The sequence below is a fragment of the Rousettus aegyptiacus genome, unplaced genomic scaffold (genome assembly GCF_014176215.1).
Source record: "Rousettus aegyptiacus isolate mRouAeg1 unplaced genomic scaffold, mRouAeg1.p scaffold_m13_p_15, whole genome shotgun sequence".
In the NCBI taxonomy this organism is placed as follows: Eukaryota; Metazoa; Chordata; class Mammalia; order Chiroptera; family Pteropodidae; genus Rousettus; species Rousettus aegyptiacus.
Genome location: NW_023416290.1, coordinates 59,576,538 through 59,591,431, shown reverse-complemented (window position 1 = coordinate 59,591,431; position 14,894 = coordinate 59,576,538). Strand labels below are relative to the sequence as shown.

The following is a 14,894-nucleotide window of genomic DNA, read 5'->3' as shown; positions in this document are numbered from 1 at the left end:
GGGACTGCACTGCCGGCTCCCCAGGCTCGGCCTCTCCCAACGACGCCCCCTTGGCAATCTGTATCAGGGTGGCGTGCTCAGGCCCCTGGTGACCCGATGACCCGTAGCACAGGCTCAGGGTCCCTCTCCTTGTCCCCACCCCCACCTCGATATCAACGGCTCTCTGGGCATTTTATCACTTGACCTTTTCAGTAACCTTCAGCTCAGCCGCGTAGGTAAAGAAACTGAGGCTCAGAGAGGCAGCGCCTTTGTGCAAAGCCACAATGGGGACACAGTGGGCGGGCCGGGGTTCCCGTTCTCGCCGGCCCCCCCCCCCGCCCCTGGCCTAGGGCTTCTGAACCACAGACTGTGAGGAGCAGATCTGAGACCCTCAGGGTAAACCGGGGCCAGTCTGGATGGAGGGGCGACCTGCCCAAGGCCCCCCCCTAAGCCCGGCAGGTGGAGGTGTCCTGCGGGGCCACCGAGCCTTCGGCCAGGGACTGGCCTCGAGCAGGACGAGGGGTGGGCGGCCCCTGGCCTGAGGCCCCTGTCTCGAGGCCCAGGCACACGCCGACCCGGGAAGGGCCGGGGACCTCAGCTCTCGTTCCCACGAGTCCCCCTGGCGCGTCGCCTCCGCCCGCGACGCTGGGGCCTCTGCCGCGTCTACACAGGCTCCTCCCGCTGCAGGGACCCGTCCCGTGTCTGCACCACGCAGGCCGTCCCCGACCCCGCGCACGCTGACCGCGCCGCACGCGGGAGGCCATTTGCCACCTCTTGTCTGAGCTTCACACACTCGGAGTATCTGGGTCGCAGAGCCAGCCGCCCCCCCACGCCGGGCCCCGGCCTGAGGAATCTGGGTCAGTGATGCCTGCGTCTCCCGTGCCCGGCCCAGACGGGGAGCGGCGTCCTCTGCCCCCTCACCCCCGCCCTGGAGGCCTCCTCCGCCCCTCCCTCCCTCTCACACCTGGCCACCAGCAGAGGCGCCCGGCCTGCCTTCCACAGCGCACCGAGTCCGGCTGCGGCTCCCTCTCGCTGGCACGTCCGGCCCGTGAGCGTCCACCGCCCTCCACACGGGGCCGGCGCTGCTGTTCGGAAGAGGCCAGGCCGCTTCGTCCTCTGCTCAGAACCCTCGCACATGCCCTCCTCGCCCAGAGCGAGCACCTCGCTGTCCTCTGGGCCCCGAGGGTCCCCGGGGACCGGCCCAGCCTCCCTGACCCCACCCCTCCCGCCTCCCCCTAAGTGCGCGAACCCAAGTCCCTGCAGCGCCGCCCGCAGCAGGTCCCGGCCCAGTGCCGACCGCCACCTCGTTTCGCCCTTGTCACCCACCACAGGGCCACAGCCGTGTCCCCGTGCCCCAGGCGAGGGTGGCAGAAGAGGCGGCCCAGCTCCCAGCACCAGTAGAGGGGTGCAGGCCTGGGCTCCCTCCAGCTCAGGCAGCCCCCCAAGGCGCCTGTCCGGACCTGGAAGGTGGGAGCCAAAGGGTGTCGGAGGCCCGGGGAGGAGGCTCGAGCCTTCGCACCCCACCCTCCTGCCCCCCGCCAGTGCCCGGAGGGCGCTCGTCCAGCCCGCCCCACGACAGCGGAGCTGGGCAGCCGAGGCCTGTGCCTGGCCTCGGGCAGACCCATTCCGTCACACGGAGTTGAGCAGCCCCCCGGTGTGGTGGACTCAAACCCTCAACCAACACGCTGTTCAGGGAGAGCACAGGGCTTAGCACACTCACGGGACATCGGGGGACAGTAAGACATGGGGCCCACCGAGAACCCTGCCCACCCGCTGAGCCATGGCCTTCGCTGCATTCACGATGCCAGCCCACGGAGCAGGTGCTATTATGGGACTCTACCCATCAGAGTCCCCTGGGGTTTGATGGGCTAACTCACACTGGAGTGTGAATGACTCATAGGTGCCCTCCCACGCGGCAGAAAGCCGCGGCAGTGGGCGCAGCACACCCCAGTGGGGGAGCAAGGAGTGGGCAAGGTGTCTCTGCAGGCAGGGGCTTCGAGAAGTCCCTCAAAACCTCACGGCCCGGCCTCAGTCCTCAGTGGGCGGCCGCACTGATGCTCCCTAAATCAGCCATCGCCGGCCCCGGCCCCGCGAAGTCACGCTCTGCGCCTCGGGAATGCCCGCCTCCCGCCCCCGCCTCCTGGCTGCTGAGCCACAGGTCAAGGCCGGGGCCGGGGCTGCTCCTCCTGCCGGTGCAGCCGGAGTCCCTGCACGAGGCACCTGAGCCCTCCGTCAGGCTTGGCCTGCCGCTGCCCCAGGCCCCCCTCCTTGGGCCCCACCCCACCCAGCAGCCGAAGCGCGTCCTGATTCCCCAGCCACCCTGGCGGCCCTGGCGGCCCTGCCTGCACAGTCAGGCCCAGACAGAACCATGGGGACCCAGAATGCGGGTGCCTCTCCTGCCTCCAGGCCTGGATCTCGGCTGGCCCCTCCGACTGCGTCTCCTGGCCGCAAGCTGAGCCAGCCTCGTCCTCAGGGGTCCTCGGGGCAGCTGCACCTCCAAGAAGCCTCCTCGGCCTCCTGCTGCATGCCCGGCCCCATCTGGCCACCGGCGACCAAGGCCACCCAGGGCAGTCCACGGCAGCTCCGTCCTGTCCCGGTGCAGGGCCTGGGAGCAATGCCAGTGACTGGGGCGGCGGGGCGGCCCGGGGGCTGGACACCTGCCTGAGCCGGGTCCTGCTGGGAGAGCTGCCGGGCGAGACCCACACCCCCTCAGGCCTGGTTCCTTCCAGTGTCGAGTGTCCGAGCCTCGCTCAGCATCCCCGCGTCTGAGACCAGGACCTCCAGGGCTTCTCAAGTCCCCACAATCCAAGATGCCAATCTCCCTGCTCCTTGTCACTGGCGCCGGCCACACTCTGAGTCAGGGCTTCGAGCCACAGGCCCGCCCTGGGCTGGAAACCTGGCCCTCCCCAGTCCCCCCCACTCCCGTCCTGCCTCACCCCACCCGACCAGACAGGGACAGAGAGGCGCGGCGCAGCCCGCGAGGCAGACCCGGGCTTCGGGAGAGGGTCGGGGCCTGGGCTCCCCAGCCCACGGGGGCGCGATGCGGCCTGGGCGGGCCGGGGTGCTGCCGATGCCCCTGCACCTGCCGGCTCTTCCCGGCTCGCAGCCCAGCACCCAGGGACCCCACCCGGGCCCTTTGCCCCGCGCTCTGAGCTTCGCCTCTGGCCCGGCTCTGCCTGGCCTGTCGCTCGCTGCTGCCAACACCCGCGTGCTGCGCTTCCACGCCTCGGCCCCGGCACAGCTGGGCTGGAGCCGGCGCGCTCGCTCGTTCACCCGCAAGCACCGCCCTGGCCCGCCTGCGCTGGCCCCGTGCCGGGCACCGGGCACCGGGCACCCTGCAGGCACTCCCCCGACTCCCAGCCGCCCCGCCCGTCACAGCCAGCCCAGCCCGGCTCCTCCGGGACAGCCTCGCAGACCACGTCGGCCTCAGGAGCTCGCCCCCTGCTGTCTGGTTCTCTCGCTGTGCAATGGGTGTCGCGGTTCCTGTGGGGAGACACCTCAAGACCCCCTGAGAGCCGAGCCCGCCACCAACACCTCCCTAACTGTCACCACAGCCTCCACCCTCGTAGCTGTCACTGAAACTACCCCCAACAATAACAATATCACCATCGACACCAACAACACAGTCATCGTCACTGCCATCACCGTCACCACCGCCATTATGCTACCTACACCACCGTCGCCATCACCGTCACAGTCACCAGCACCATCACCGTCACCGCCGACACCATCACCATCACCAACACCGTCACCATCCCCAACACCATCACCAACACCGTCATCACCGACACCGTCGCCATCACCGCCGACACCGTCACCGTCACCAACACCGTCACCGCCAACACCGTCACCGACACCGTCGCCATCACCGCCGACACCGTCACCGTCCCCAACACCATCACCAACACCGTCATCACCGACACCGTCGCCATCACCGCCGACACCGTCACCGTCACCAACACCGTCACCATCACTGGCACTGTCACCGTCACCAACACCGTCACCGCCAACACCGTCGCCATCACTGTCACCACCGCCATCAACAGCACCACAGCACCACTGTCGTCAAGAATGACGTGATCATGCTGCCATTGCCACCATCACCGTCGCCCCGATCGTCGCCAACGCCATCACCGTCGTCACGGCCATCGACACCATTCCTGCCAATGCCGCCGCCCGCACCACCACCAGCACCAACAGCATCAATGCCACGATGACCCCTTCACTGTCACCGTCATTACTGCGTCTCCCTGATCCCCAGCATCGCCTCCACCATCAGCAACATCACCGTGACCGCCGCCACCTCCTCAGAACCAGCACTGTGACTGTCACTAGGACTGACCCCGGCTGCTGACCCCGTCACTGACATGCAGCAAGCCCGCCACGTCCAGGACACTAAGCGGGCACAGCCCGCCCCGCAGGAAGCCTCACCGCCATCCTCAGCCGCGACGGCCGGAACGCGGCAGCCACCCCGTCGCCCTCGTCCACCGCGTTCCTGAACCCCACCCCGGCCCCCCGGCGCTTCCCAGTCACCTCAGGTGGCCTCAGGGTCATTCCGCCAGACCCCGCTTTCAGGCGCCTCTGCACTGAGGCCCTGAACGGAGAGGCGGCCCGCGAGCACGCTGCCCTTCCCCGCCGGCCGCGAAGCCCTTCCTGTGTCCACCCCACGTCTAGCCCCCCGCACCCCAAGCTGGCTCCCCGCAGAGCTGACAGCTCGTCACTGTCCTCCCGAAATCATCGCGAGGCAAAACCCACTGAGCCGCCTGGGGAGTGGGGTCTTGATGAATTTTCTACCGTGAGAAGCAAGTAATGGCGCACCCGGCAGAGGGGGCAAGGTCGTGAGTGGGGGGGGCCCCCGCATCCGCCAGGCTCGCCCCTGTGACGCAGACCCCTGCAGCCAGCCCCGGCCCTCCCGTGCCTCTTCAAGGCCACCGGGGCCACCTGTGTGAAGGAGCCTGGTGGGCGCCGCAGAATCCTCGGACCTGGGGCCGGGAGCCGCGCACCTGCTGAGCGCCCCTGCAGAGACAGACAGGTCTGGGCAGGCGGCGGCCCCCGCCACCGACCCCTCCCGGATGACGAGGTGCGGCCTGAGCGCCAGGCGCGGCTGAGCATGCGACGCGGCCCATCAGAGACGGATGGACGGATGGACAGATGGACGGATGGACAGATGGACGGATGGACGGAACCCTTGCCAAGAGCACTCCACAGCACCTGTGTGCGCTGGCTGCGCCCAGGCCCTTCCCAAGTGCCCCTGCTCTGCCCCCACGTGCATCCCCAAAGCACCCACTGGCACCCACGATGTCCTGGCACTGCCTGGTGAGCTCAGACAGACCCACCCACCCATGGGGCCACCCAGACACAGGACCTGCCATGGCAGGAAGGCCCAGGGCACAGACACGGCTGGGTGCAGCCCGGCAGGGGGCTCAAGTGCCTCGACCCTCCATGCGAGAAGACCCCCCATCTCCCCACCAGGTGGGGGGAAGCGGAGCGAGTCTCCCCCAGGCTCCTGAGGGGCGTCTGTGCTGGGCCCGTCCCCTCCCGGGCCCTGTGCCGCCAGGAACCGGCCGGCGTGGGAGAAACTGGGCTGGAACCCTGCCGCTGACAGCGATCCGGGACTCTGCCAAGTCCCCCTTCCGCTTGCCCCCCTGCGGCCCCCTCACTGCCCTCTCCAAGGAAACCAAGGATGGGGGCAAGATTCTTAAAGGGGCCCGGACACGCATTGGGGCAGGGGCCCAGGGAAGGGGCCAGGCCTGCATGCCGAGCGTCCCCCGGGACAGCTGCGTTCGGGTGCCCGGGCTCGCTGCAGGACTTCCCAGAGCCTGCACGGCTGACGGGCACATGCGGAGCCAGGGCCACGCGGAGCGGCCGGCGTGGAGCCCGCCCAGCCCGCGGGCCCCCCAGGCGGGCTGGGCCCAACACCTCCACCCTGCCGGGTGTGGCACAGCAGCGGGGGGCACTGTGGCGGCCAGAGCCACAGGCCTGGCCACAGGGGCGCCCCCGTGCCGGGCCCCGGGCGCCCCGCCTGCAGCGGGGCGGAGCAGAGGACCCCTGAGCGCCGTGCCAGCTCCGGTTCCCGACTCCACGGGACTCCAGCTCATTGACTTAAAAAAGACGCTGCAGACGTTTGCAGCTCCCCGCACGCACGGGGCCCAGGGAGCCTCCTTTCGGAGCCGCGGACCTGATTCCCAGCCTGTGCTCCTCACCTTCGCCAGCAGCGCCGACCGGGGCTCCCGTTCACTGCCCACGGCCCACCCACCCTCTGTCCACCCGCCCGCCTGCCGTCCATCCATCCGCCCACCCACCCTCTGTCCCTCCATCCATCCACCCGCCTGTCCTCCATCTGCCCACCCATCTGTCCATCCATCCACCCATCCATCCTCCTGAATGTTTGGGAACTCTGCAAGAACTCCCCTTTCCCCTACTAACACCCCTGCTCCCCAGAACTTCACTGCCACTGGCCAGAGAGGTGTGGGGTGCGGGGAGGGACCCTGAGCTATGCAGCTAGGTTCGGCAGTGGGTGATCTGGTATTTTGGGGGCACGGGGTGGGGTTTGGTCACGTGACTCAGGCTCCTGGAGCAAGGGGGACTCCGGGGTGGTCGGCGCCCAGTGTTTACAGAGCACGAGCTGCCGCCTTGGGTGTGGAAGTCGAGCCCATGCACACATGCGTGTGACCGGAGGGGCGGTGGGTGGGGTCTGCGCCGCGGCGGGAACCTCTGGCTCTGTTTCCCAGATGAGTGTGTCGCAGCCCCGACCGTCACGCGTGGGAGGCGAGGAGACGCCCTGCCGGCTCCCGTACCGTTACGCGGGGGCCTGCACAAGTCATTCCGGGTGAGAGGTCAGGGCTCCGCGTGCGACCAGGGTCAGGGCTCAGCGTGTGACCAGGTCAGGGCTCCGCGTGTGACCAGGGTCAGGACTCAGCGTGTGACCAGGGTCGGGACTCAGCGTGCGACCAGATCAGGGCTCCGCGTGTGACCAGGGTTGGGACTCAGCGTGCGACCAGGGTCAGGGGTTGTATGTGGCCAGGGTCAGGGGTCATGAGGGACCAGGGTCAGGGGTCATGCAGGACCAGACCATGGCTCAGCGTGTGACCAGATCAGGGCTCAGTGTTTGACCAGGGTCAGGGGCCATGTGTGACCAGGGTCAGGGCTCAGCGTGTGACCAGGTCAGGGGTCATGTGAGGCCAGGGTCAGGGGTCATGCAGGACCAGACCATGGCTCAGCGTGTGACCAGGGTCAGGGCTCCGCGTGTGACCAGGGTCGGGACTCAGTGTGTGGTCAGGGTCAGGGCTCCGCATGTGACCAGAAGGTCTTGGCTGCACCTACGATGGTGATCAGGGTTCGGTCATCAATCCCTCTCTCGGCCGATGGTCACTGATGGCTCTTGGCCCCGCCCCCCACACGTGATCCTGCAGACACACGAAAGCTTTCCTCTTCCAAGCACACAGGGACACAGGCCCACCCCGACACAGACCCGCCCCCTGGCGCACTGGTGGAGGCGGCCTAGGGTCCAGTGCCCGGACTGCGCCCGGTCACCTGGGACAGCCTTGGGTCCTCTGAGCTGTCCCATTGGTGAGGAGCGGCCCCACCCAGCCGTGGAAGGAGCAGCCCCCTCCCCTGGGGGCTCCGGGTCGCCCAGCTCTGGACCAGAGGGCTCGACCCCCAGCCCTGAGCGTCCAGCTGGACCACCGGCCTCTGGGAGCCTCAGGGACGGGGCAGCCCCGCCCCCAGGGCTGTGCCCAGGGCCAAGCAGGGAGCTAGAGTGCAAAATGCTGCCCTGGGCGCACCTCAAACGAGCACGGCCGGGGGCACCTCGCTGCTGTCCTCCGGACCTGGGGCCCTGGCGCAGAGCCCTCGACAGCCCAGAGGGGAGCAGCGCGGCAGGACCCCACAGCTGAGGCAGGAAGGGCAGGTGGAGACCATGGCCACGGCGGGGGCGGGGGAGCAGCCCCCGGACCCAGCAGCCTCCTCGCCCACCTCCCCCTCCCCACAGGCAGGCGGACTGGCCGGGGGCCAGAGAGCTGAGGTCCCGGAGGCCACGCAGACAAATGGCCACAGCCTAGGTCCATGCGCCAGTGTCCTGGACACACGCGGGGCCAGCCCCGCCTCTCACCGCCTGCTGGCCCTGGAGCGTGAAGGGGAAGGGTCCCATCTTTCCGGAAAACAATTTACTACCGGGAGCTTAACACTGTCTGGGGACTGGACGAGCAGAAAACCACGGCACCGTGGCAGACCTGTCTGGAGGACGCGGGGGCGGCCAGAGGGCCCCTCCGGTGGGGGCTGGGTGCGTCAACCCAGGGCCCCTGGGGGCCTAGGCAGCCTTGAACCGCCCCCAGGGAGGGTTTCTAGGCTGCTGGGAGGGCACTTGCTGCATGTACCCCCTGGCCTGGGGCCTGGGCTGGGCACGCCCACCCTCCTGGCGGCCTGGGGAAGGGGCGCAGGGAGGCCTGGGGGCTGGTGTCGGGGTGAGGCGGGCAGGTGGTGACAGTGACAAGCTTCCCACTGACTGCACCCTCCCCAGGGTACGCCAGACCCCTTGGGGGAAGGCCCAGCCCCACCAGGCCCACGAGAAGGGAGCTGCGGGGCCTCCCGCCCCACCCGGCGAAGTCCTGAGCCGGCTCCTCTCCTGGGGTGGCTCCCACTCCAGGCCCCCGCGCACCCCACTCTCCAGGGCCCCCGCGCACCCTGCTCCAGGGCCCCCGCGCACCCCGGTCCAGGGCCCCGCCACACTCCACCGTGTGACTCAGCGAGGCGCCCCACTGTCTTTCTGCCTTGCTGTGTCACTGTGTCCGGGGGGACGCCGTGCCCTGGGGTGCCCTCGCAGGGCCTGCGATCCCACGTCCCAGGTGTGGGGCCGACACCCAGCACGTGACGTGGGTGGCACTGTGGCTGCTGGACAGGGACCCGGCACCTGGCCCCGAGGTCCTGCGCTGCTTCCCACCTGATCGCCCTGGGTCTCCGACCCCACCCGAGCTGTCCTGGGCTGCAAGGTGCCCCCCGAGTTCCTGCGGCCTGAACCGCAGGGGTCCGCCCGCTCCGGGTGCGGCGGGCAGGCCCGGCACCTGGCCCAGGCTGGGCCTCCGCGCCCCTCTCCTCCCTGACCGTGGACCTCCCTGGGAGCGGTGGGAGGCGGGCTGGGGGGGCGCCATGCTGCCTCAAAGCCAGACCCGGGCAGGGGACCGTGCGAGACACAAACAGATGGGGACACCGGCGGCGGCGGGCAGCTGCACCCCTCCCCCGCTAGGCGAGCCCCCCCGCAAGCCCCGGCCCGAGGCCCCCAGGCTGCAAAGCCAGATGGACTTACGAGTCCGACTCGTCCCACAGGATGCAGGTCTGGTTGGTGGTGCCCTGGAGGGAGCGGGGAGGAGTCAGGGCCACCTGCCCGCCCAAGGCCCCGGGCAGGGCCTGCCCACAGGTGAGCCCACCCGCAGGTGCTCCGCCTGCTCCCTTCCCCCCAACATCCCCCCAACAGGCGGTGCTGCAGGAGCAGCAGACGGAGGCCCGGAGCAGGGCGGGGTGGCCTCACGCTGCTCCTGTCCCTTCTCTGAGCAGGAACGGGCAGCAGTGACCAAAACACGTCTCTGGGTGCCCAGGTGGCCAGTCCAGCTAAACGCAAAACAGGGTAAGAGAGCGACACCCCCCGGGAGTCCAGAGGGGTATGTGGGTTGGGCTCAGGTGGGCAGAGGGCGGTCTCAGCAAACCCCTGTCCAGCGGGCCGCGGCGTCCCAGCACCGGGCGACAGGACTGGTCACGCGGGGCTCCCGGACCCTCACCGGTGGGCGTGACCTCGTCCTCACCCAACCCTGCCATCCACGCTTGATGGGACGGGGCCCAGGGCACGGAGAGGTGCAGCAACCTGCCCATGGCCACACGGCAGTGAAGAGCAGGCCTGCTTCTTCCCACGGCCCGGCTTGGGGTCCGAGGCCTGGCGCTGGCCTGTCCTAGCCGGGTGACCCTTGGGCTCCTAGCTCTCAGCTGGCCCGCGGGACATCTCGGCCTGGCTCCTCTTGGGCCCTACAGAGAGCTCCAAGGAACAGGGCACAGGGGGCCCGAGGCCTGGGGCAGACCTGTTTCTCAGAGGGGAGGGCTCTTCTCCCCGGGGAGCGAGCAGCCGAGGGGGGCTGCCCAGCCGGGGCGCAGGCAGGGGCATCAGACGTGACACCACACACCACCGCACCGCGCGACCCTGGGCGAGTCCCCACGCCGCTCCGAGCCTCAGCTTACCCGCCTGTCCCCCGGCGATGAGAGCAGCGCTCTCGCGAGGCTGAGGTGAGGCCCCAGGAGTGTGAGCACCCCCGCACACACACACGCACACGCGGGGTCAGGCGGCCGCCGCGCACACGCGGCCGTGCGCGCGCGCGCAGACACTCACGTTGTGCATGTGGGCAAACTCGATCTCCAGGGGCGTGAGCAGGGAGCGCGGGGGCGGCTTCACCGTCACGGAGATGACCTTGGAGTTCAGGACCGTGGTGTTCCTGGGCAGCGCCAGCAGCCGCGTCAGCGTGTCCGGGAGCCCCCAACACCCCGCGCCCCGTGCCCCCCGCCTCCCCTGTGCCCATGGCGCCCACCTCTGCAGGGCCAGGAAGCTGCCCAGGTTCCGGTAGAGCACGGTGCCCACCACGAACACAGACGAGTCATCGGCCTCTGGAAGAGAATGCCAGTCACCCTCCTCCCCGCCCCTGGCGCCCCCACCTGGACCCTGCTCCAGCGTGCGACCCCCAGGGAGGGCCTAGGCAGAGCGCTGCAGTCAGAGGGCTTGGGTGACTGCCCAGGTGCCCCTAAGTGACCCCTGGGAGCTGGGAGCAAACAGGGCGGGGCTTTTCTTCCTGGGAACCAGGATCGCCTGTGTGTGACTCCAAGCGCGACCCCTTCCCTCCCTGTGAAAATGAGGTCATCTCCTGGGAGCTGGCCAGCACCGGGAGGGCAGGGAGGGCTTCCTGGAGGAAGGGGCGACCTTGGGAGCACCCAGAAAAACGTGGACGGCACCCTGGGCCTTGAGGCAGCAGACCAGACTCCAGAAGGACCTTCCCGGAGGGGCAGGCTCTCAGACACTGGGGCCTAAGTCTCCAGTGAGGACCCCTCACCTGCCAGGCCGGTGGAGAAGACACTCTTGGACACGGTGACCCTGTCCTCCGGCACCTTGGCCCAGTCGCCCGTGGCCCGCCAGCCCTTCATGGGGAAGCTGATGTCCGTGGCCCCGCTAGCCGGGAGCTTATGGATGCTGAGGACTGCGACGGGGGCAGGGGGCAGGGGGTGGCAGAGATGGACAGGGACGAGGAGACAGAGAGCGGTTATGTGACCAGGGGCCTTGGCCCTGGGATGACGCAGAGGGGGCCTAGGGTGCTCGCAGCTCAGAGGGGACCGGAGTGCATGGGGCCCGCGGCCAGGCTCCTGCCCTGGCGCCCCCTCCCTGTGAGGCCCAGGGCCTGGGCACCTCTCCGGCCCCTCCTGGGGCCCCTGGCTCCAAGCTACTGACCACCCGCCCTCCCCGTGTGCGCTGTCCCCGAATGCGCCACTCCTGCGTTCCCAGGAAGCGAGCACGGCCACCAGCTCGTGTCACACACTCAGTCAACGCCGGCAGCTGGGTGGAGACCAGGCCCCTCTGACCAGATGGTCTCGGAGTGGCTGACAGAGAGGGGGTGGCCGCACAGCCCCGCCTTAAAGTCTCCAAGGCCAGCACATGGAGGGCACCGGGGGTGACAGGTGGAGGTGGGCGCCTGGCCCCAGGGAGGTGCCGCCAAGGGGCTGGCTGTGGCCTGTGGCTCCCGGTGCACCCCAAGATTCAAGGTCTCTGGGACCGCGTCTGGGTCTGACGCCCATGCTGACGCCCATAGCTTGAGGTCTATGCACCTGAACGAACTGACCCACCTCAGAGGTTGACCGGGCGGGTGGGGTCCGGCCACTGCCCGTGCACACGGGTGCACACGGACGAGCAAAGGGAGGCGGCGAGCCCCGGGCCAGGGCTGCACGGCAGGGGCGTGGCGGGGGTGGGGGTCCGCGGTGCGTGGGCGGGGCTTACCCAGGTTGTCCGTCACCTGGTACGCGTCCCGCAGATCCTTCATTCGGAAGCCGATGACGTCCACGAAGTCTTCCACCAGCCGGAAGAGCTCCTTGGCATTGGGGCCCATCTGGGGGCAGGTGGGGTGGGGTCAGGGGGCCATGAGGACGGAGAAAAGCTGCCCCGCCCAGGACGCCAAGCCCCGGAGCTAAACGTGGGTGTCACTGGAGGACCCCGCGCCCCAGCCAGAGGCCCGGCTCCGCGTCTCTCTGCTTACTCCCGCCTCCCCTCGGCTGTCCCGTTTCTGAGTCTGGCTGGTCAGCCCTGAGCACCGCGGGCTCTGGACCGAACTTGGAAAGCAGGGTCACCACCTCTGGGTGTCCACTGCCACCGTAGACGAGGACACTGAGCCCCGAGGGGCTGCTGCGCCCCGTGGCCAGGGGCCCCGGCTAGGGAGGGGGGCGGGGGTCTCCACACTGGGTACTGCCACGATGCCAGGGACAATGGTCTCCGGGTCAGTCTGGGAGGAGGACGGGGCCCCCTACTTCCAGATGAGAAAGAACCCTTGCGTCTGGTCGCCCTGACGAGAACCATGCAGGGGACATGGCCCCTCACCGCCCCCCCCCCCCCCGAGCTCCTGTCCCTCGGGTGGGAGGCTGAGGCTCGGAGGGGCAGCTTCCTCGGAGTCGCGTGGCCGGGAGAGGCTGGGCTGGCATTTGAATCCAGGCCTCCGTCCCCGGGGCCAGCCCGGACTTGGGGGCGCCGTGGACGCTGTGCCGCCCAGGCCGGCGTCCTCACCAGCTGGGCCTCCTCCCACTTGTCGCGGTTCTCCTCCGCCAGCAGGTTGCTGATGATCTGGACGAAGTTCTGGCAAGCACAGGAGGGCGGCCCGTGAGCAGAGGACAGGGCGCCCCGGCCAGGACTCCGCCTGTGACACGAGCCAGGGATCGGCGAGCGACCGGGGCCGGGCCATGCGCGACGAGGGGGCGGACACGGGCGCCTTCGGGGCTCCACCGGGTTGGGGCCCTGTCCGGGACCAGGTCCCCCTGGGGTGCCCTCCTGGGCGGCCCTGCCGGGACCCACCTGCACGTCCCCAGGGGTGGGGCTGTAGTATGCCCTTCTAAAGATCTCCGTCATGTTCCGCAGGACATCGATGGTAGACAGCAAGTCGCCGCTGTAGCTGGTGCCGTCCTGGGAGATCTCCACCAGCGTCTGGATGACCTCCGACACCCCCTCCCCGGGCAGCCCGCGCTGCGCCTTCGCCAGGTGCTCCCGGGTCTGGCGAGACAGGGGGTTTGGGTGCCGTGACCCTGTAGGACACGGCAAGGCAGGGGCCAAGGACCTCCCACACCCGGGAGCCCTCCGCAGCCCCCAGCCGGGGGCCGCAACTGGCTCGTGTCCACGGCACACGCCGGCGGAGACGTCGGGTTCCGACCAAGGACACGGGGTGAGGGGCGCCCGGAGGGACAGGAGGGGCGGGGCGGGAGGCCAGCGCGGCGCCCACCATCATCTGGATGTTCCGGTAGTCGATGGAGACGCAGCGGATGTAGGTGGGGGGCTCCCAGTAGGCGATGCCATCCTCGTCCAGCTCACAGCGTCGCAGGACGAGGCCTGGGGAGGCAGCGGGTCAGCGCGGGCTCCACTTCTCGGCTGGGCACCCGGCTCCGTGCAGGAATCCCGCCCGCGACTCCCAGGCCTGAGCCCTCTGGACGGGACCCTCAGCCCCAGAATCGGACCCGTCCACGGCTAAGTGGGGGCTTTGTGGATCCCCTCCCAATCCAGAGCCTGCAGCCTCAGCCCTCGACACAGTGCCACCCGTGGGGTGGACGCTGGCATCAGGCAGTGGGCAGCCTTAACCGCGGGCATGCCTGAGACCCAGTGCCTACGGACAGGAAACGGTCAGGGAGCCGGGCACTGCTGGTGACCCCAGAGGACTGCCACAACCCTGTCGCCCAGCAGGGGCCACGGTCAGGGAGAGGTGCGTCGCCCGCTCCGACAGGCCCCGAGGGCTGGCCTGCCGGGGCCCCTCACGGCCCCACACGCAGCTCTGAGAGGACAGGACAGAGCCCCCCACACCAGCGGCCTGCGAGCCTCACCCGTGGCGTTCCGGGGACAGCGGACTGCAGCCACCTCTCCGGCCGGGGTCTCCTTCCAGATCACGGTGCCGAAGTTGTCCTCGTCACAGATCTCGTGCGGCTCTGCGGGGTCCAGACACAGTGAGCAGGGGCAGGTTCCGGAAGGGGAGCCGAGAGCCGGCAGCGGGGGCAAGGGGCCGAGACCCCTCCAGGACAGCGGCGGACACAGGGAGAAGTCGTCCACCAGCAGCCCGGCCCCTCAGCTGCCCCCCAACCCGGCGGCGGGGCGGAGGGACACGCTCACCGGGACACCGCTGGGCGCTGCACTGGCGGAAGTCCTCCTGCGAGCCCTGGCAGGCTGCTCCCCCGAAGAAGGGCCCCGAGCAGACACGCTCCCGGCGCTGAGTGCCGCCCCCGCACGTGACGCTGCAGCCGCCCCAGGACGCCCAGGCCTGCCACTTCCCGTCCACTGCAGGGCGCCCGGGCGCGGAGGCACGGGGACGACGGCGGTGCGGGTCCAGGGGCCACGGGGCCACGGAGACACGGAACACAGGGAGGGCCAGGCAACACGGGGACGGATCAGGAGAGGCAGAGCCGTGGGGAGAAGAGAAATCGAGACCATGGGAGGGGAAAGCAGAGCTCGGCGTGGCACAGAGAAACATGCGCCGCATCTGCACCGTCCCCCAGGACCGCCCCCCTTCCCACTGACCCCCCAGGACCGTCCCCCCTTCCCATTGACCCCCCCAGGACCGCCCCCCTTCCTACTGACCCCCCCAGGACCGCCCCCCTTCCCACTGACCCCCCAGGACCGCCCCCGCTTCCCACTGACCCCCCAGGACCGTCCC

The 14,894-nt window shown here is 69.6% G+C and overlaps 1 protein-coding gene across 3 annotated transcripts in view; it reads right to left on the bottom strand.

Annotated features, from left to right (window-relative positions):
* Positions 1-14,894, bottom strand: part of ADGRB1 (adhesion G protein-coupled receptor B1) — a 62,821-nt gene that overhangs the window by 24,955 nt on the left and 22,972 nt on the right. For all 3 annotated transcript variants that reach the window (XM_036233104.1, XM_036233106.1, XM_036233105.1), the window contains exons 8-17: positions 14,354-14,518; positions 14,071-14,172; positions 13,479-13,585; positions 13,058-13,252; positions 12,773-12,841; positions 11,996-12,104; positions 11,061-11,204; positions 10,545-10,620; positions 10,349-10,451; positions 9,281-9,324 (exon numbers count right to left, since the gene is read on the bottom strand). In XM_036233104.1, coding sequence (XP_036088997.1) covers positions 9,281-9,324; positions 10,349-10,451; positions 10,545-10,620; positions 11,061-11,204; positions 11,996-12,104; positions 12,773-12,841; positions 13,058-13,252; positions 13,479-13,585; positions 14,071-14,172; positions 14,354-14,518 — 1,114 coding nt within the window. The remainder of the gene's footprint in view (positions 1-9,280; positions 9,325-10,348; positions 10,452-10,544; positions 10,621-11,060; positions 11,205-11,995; positions 12,105-12,772; positions 12,842-13,057; positions 13,253-13,478; positions 13,586-14,070; positions 14,173-14,353; positions 14,519-14,894) is intronic.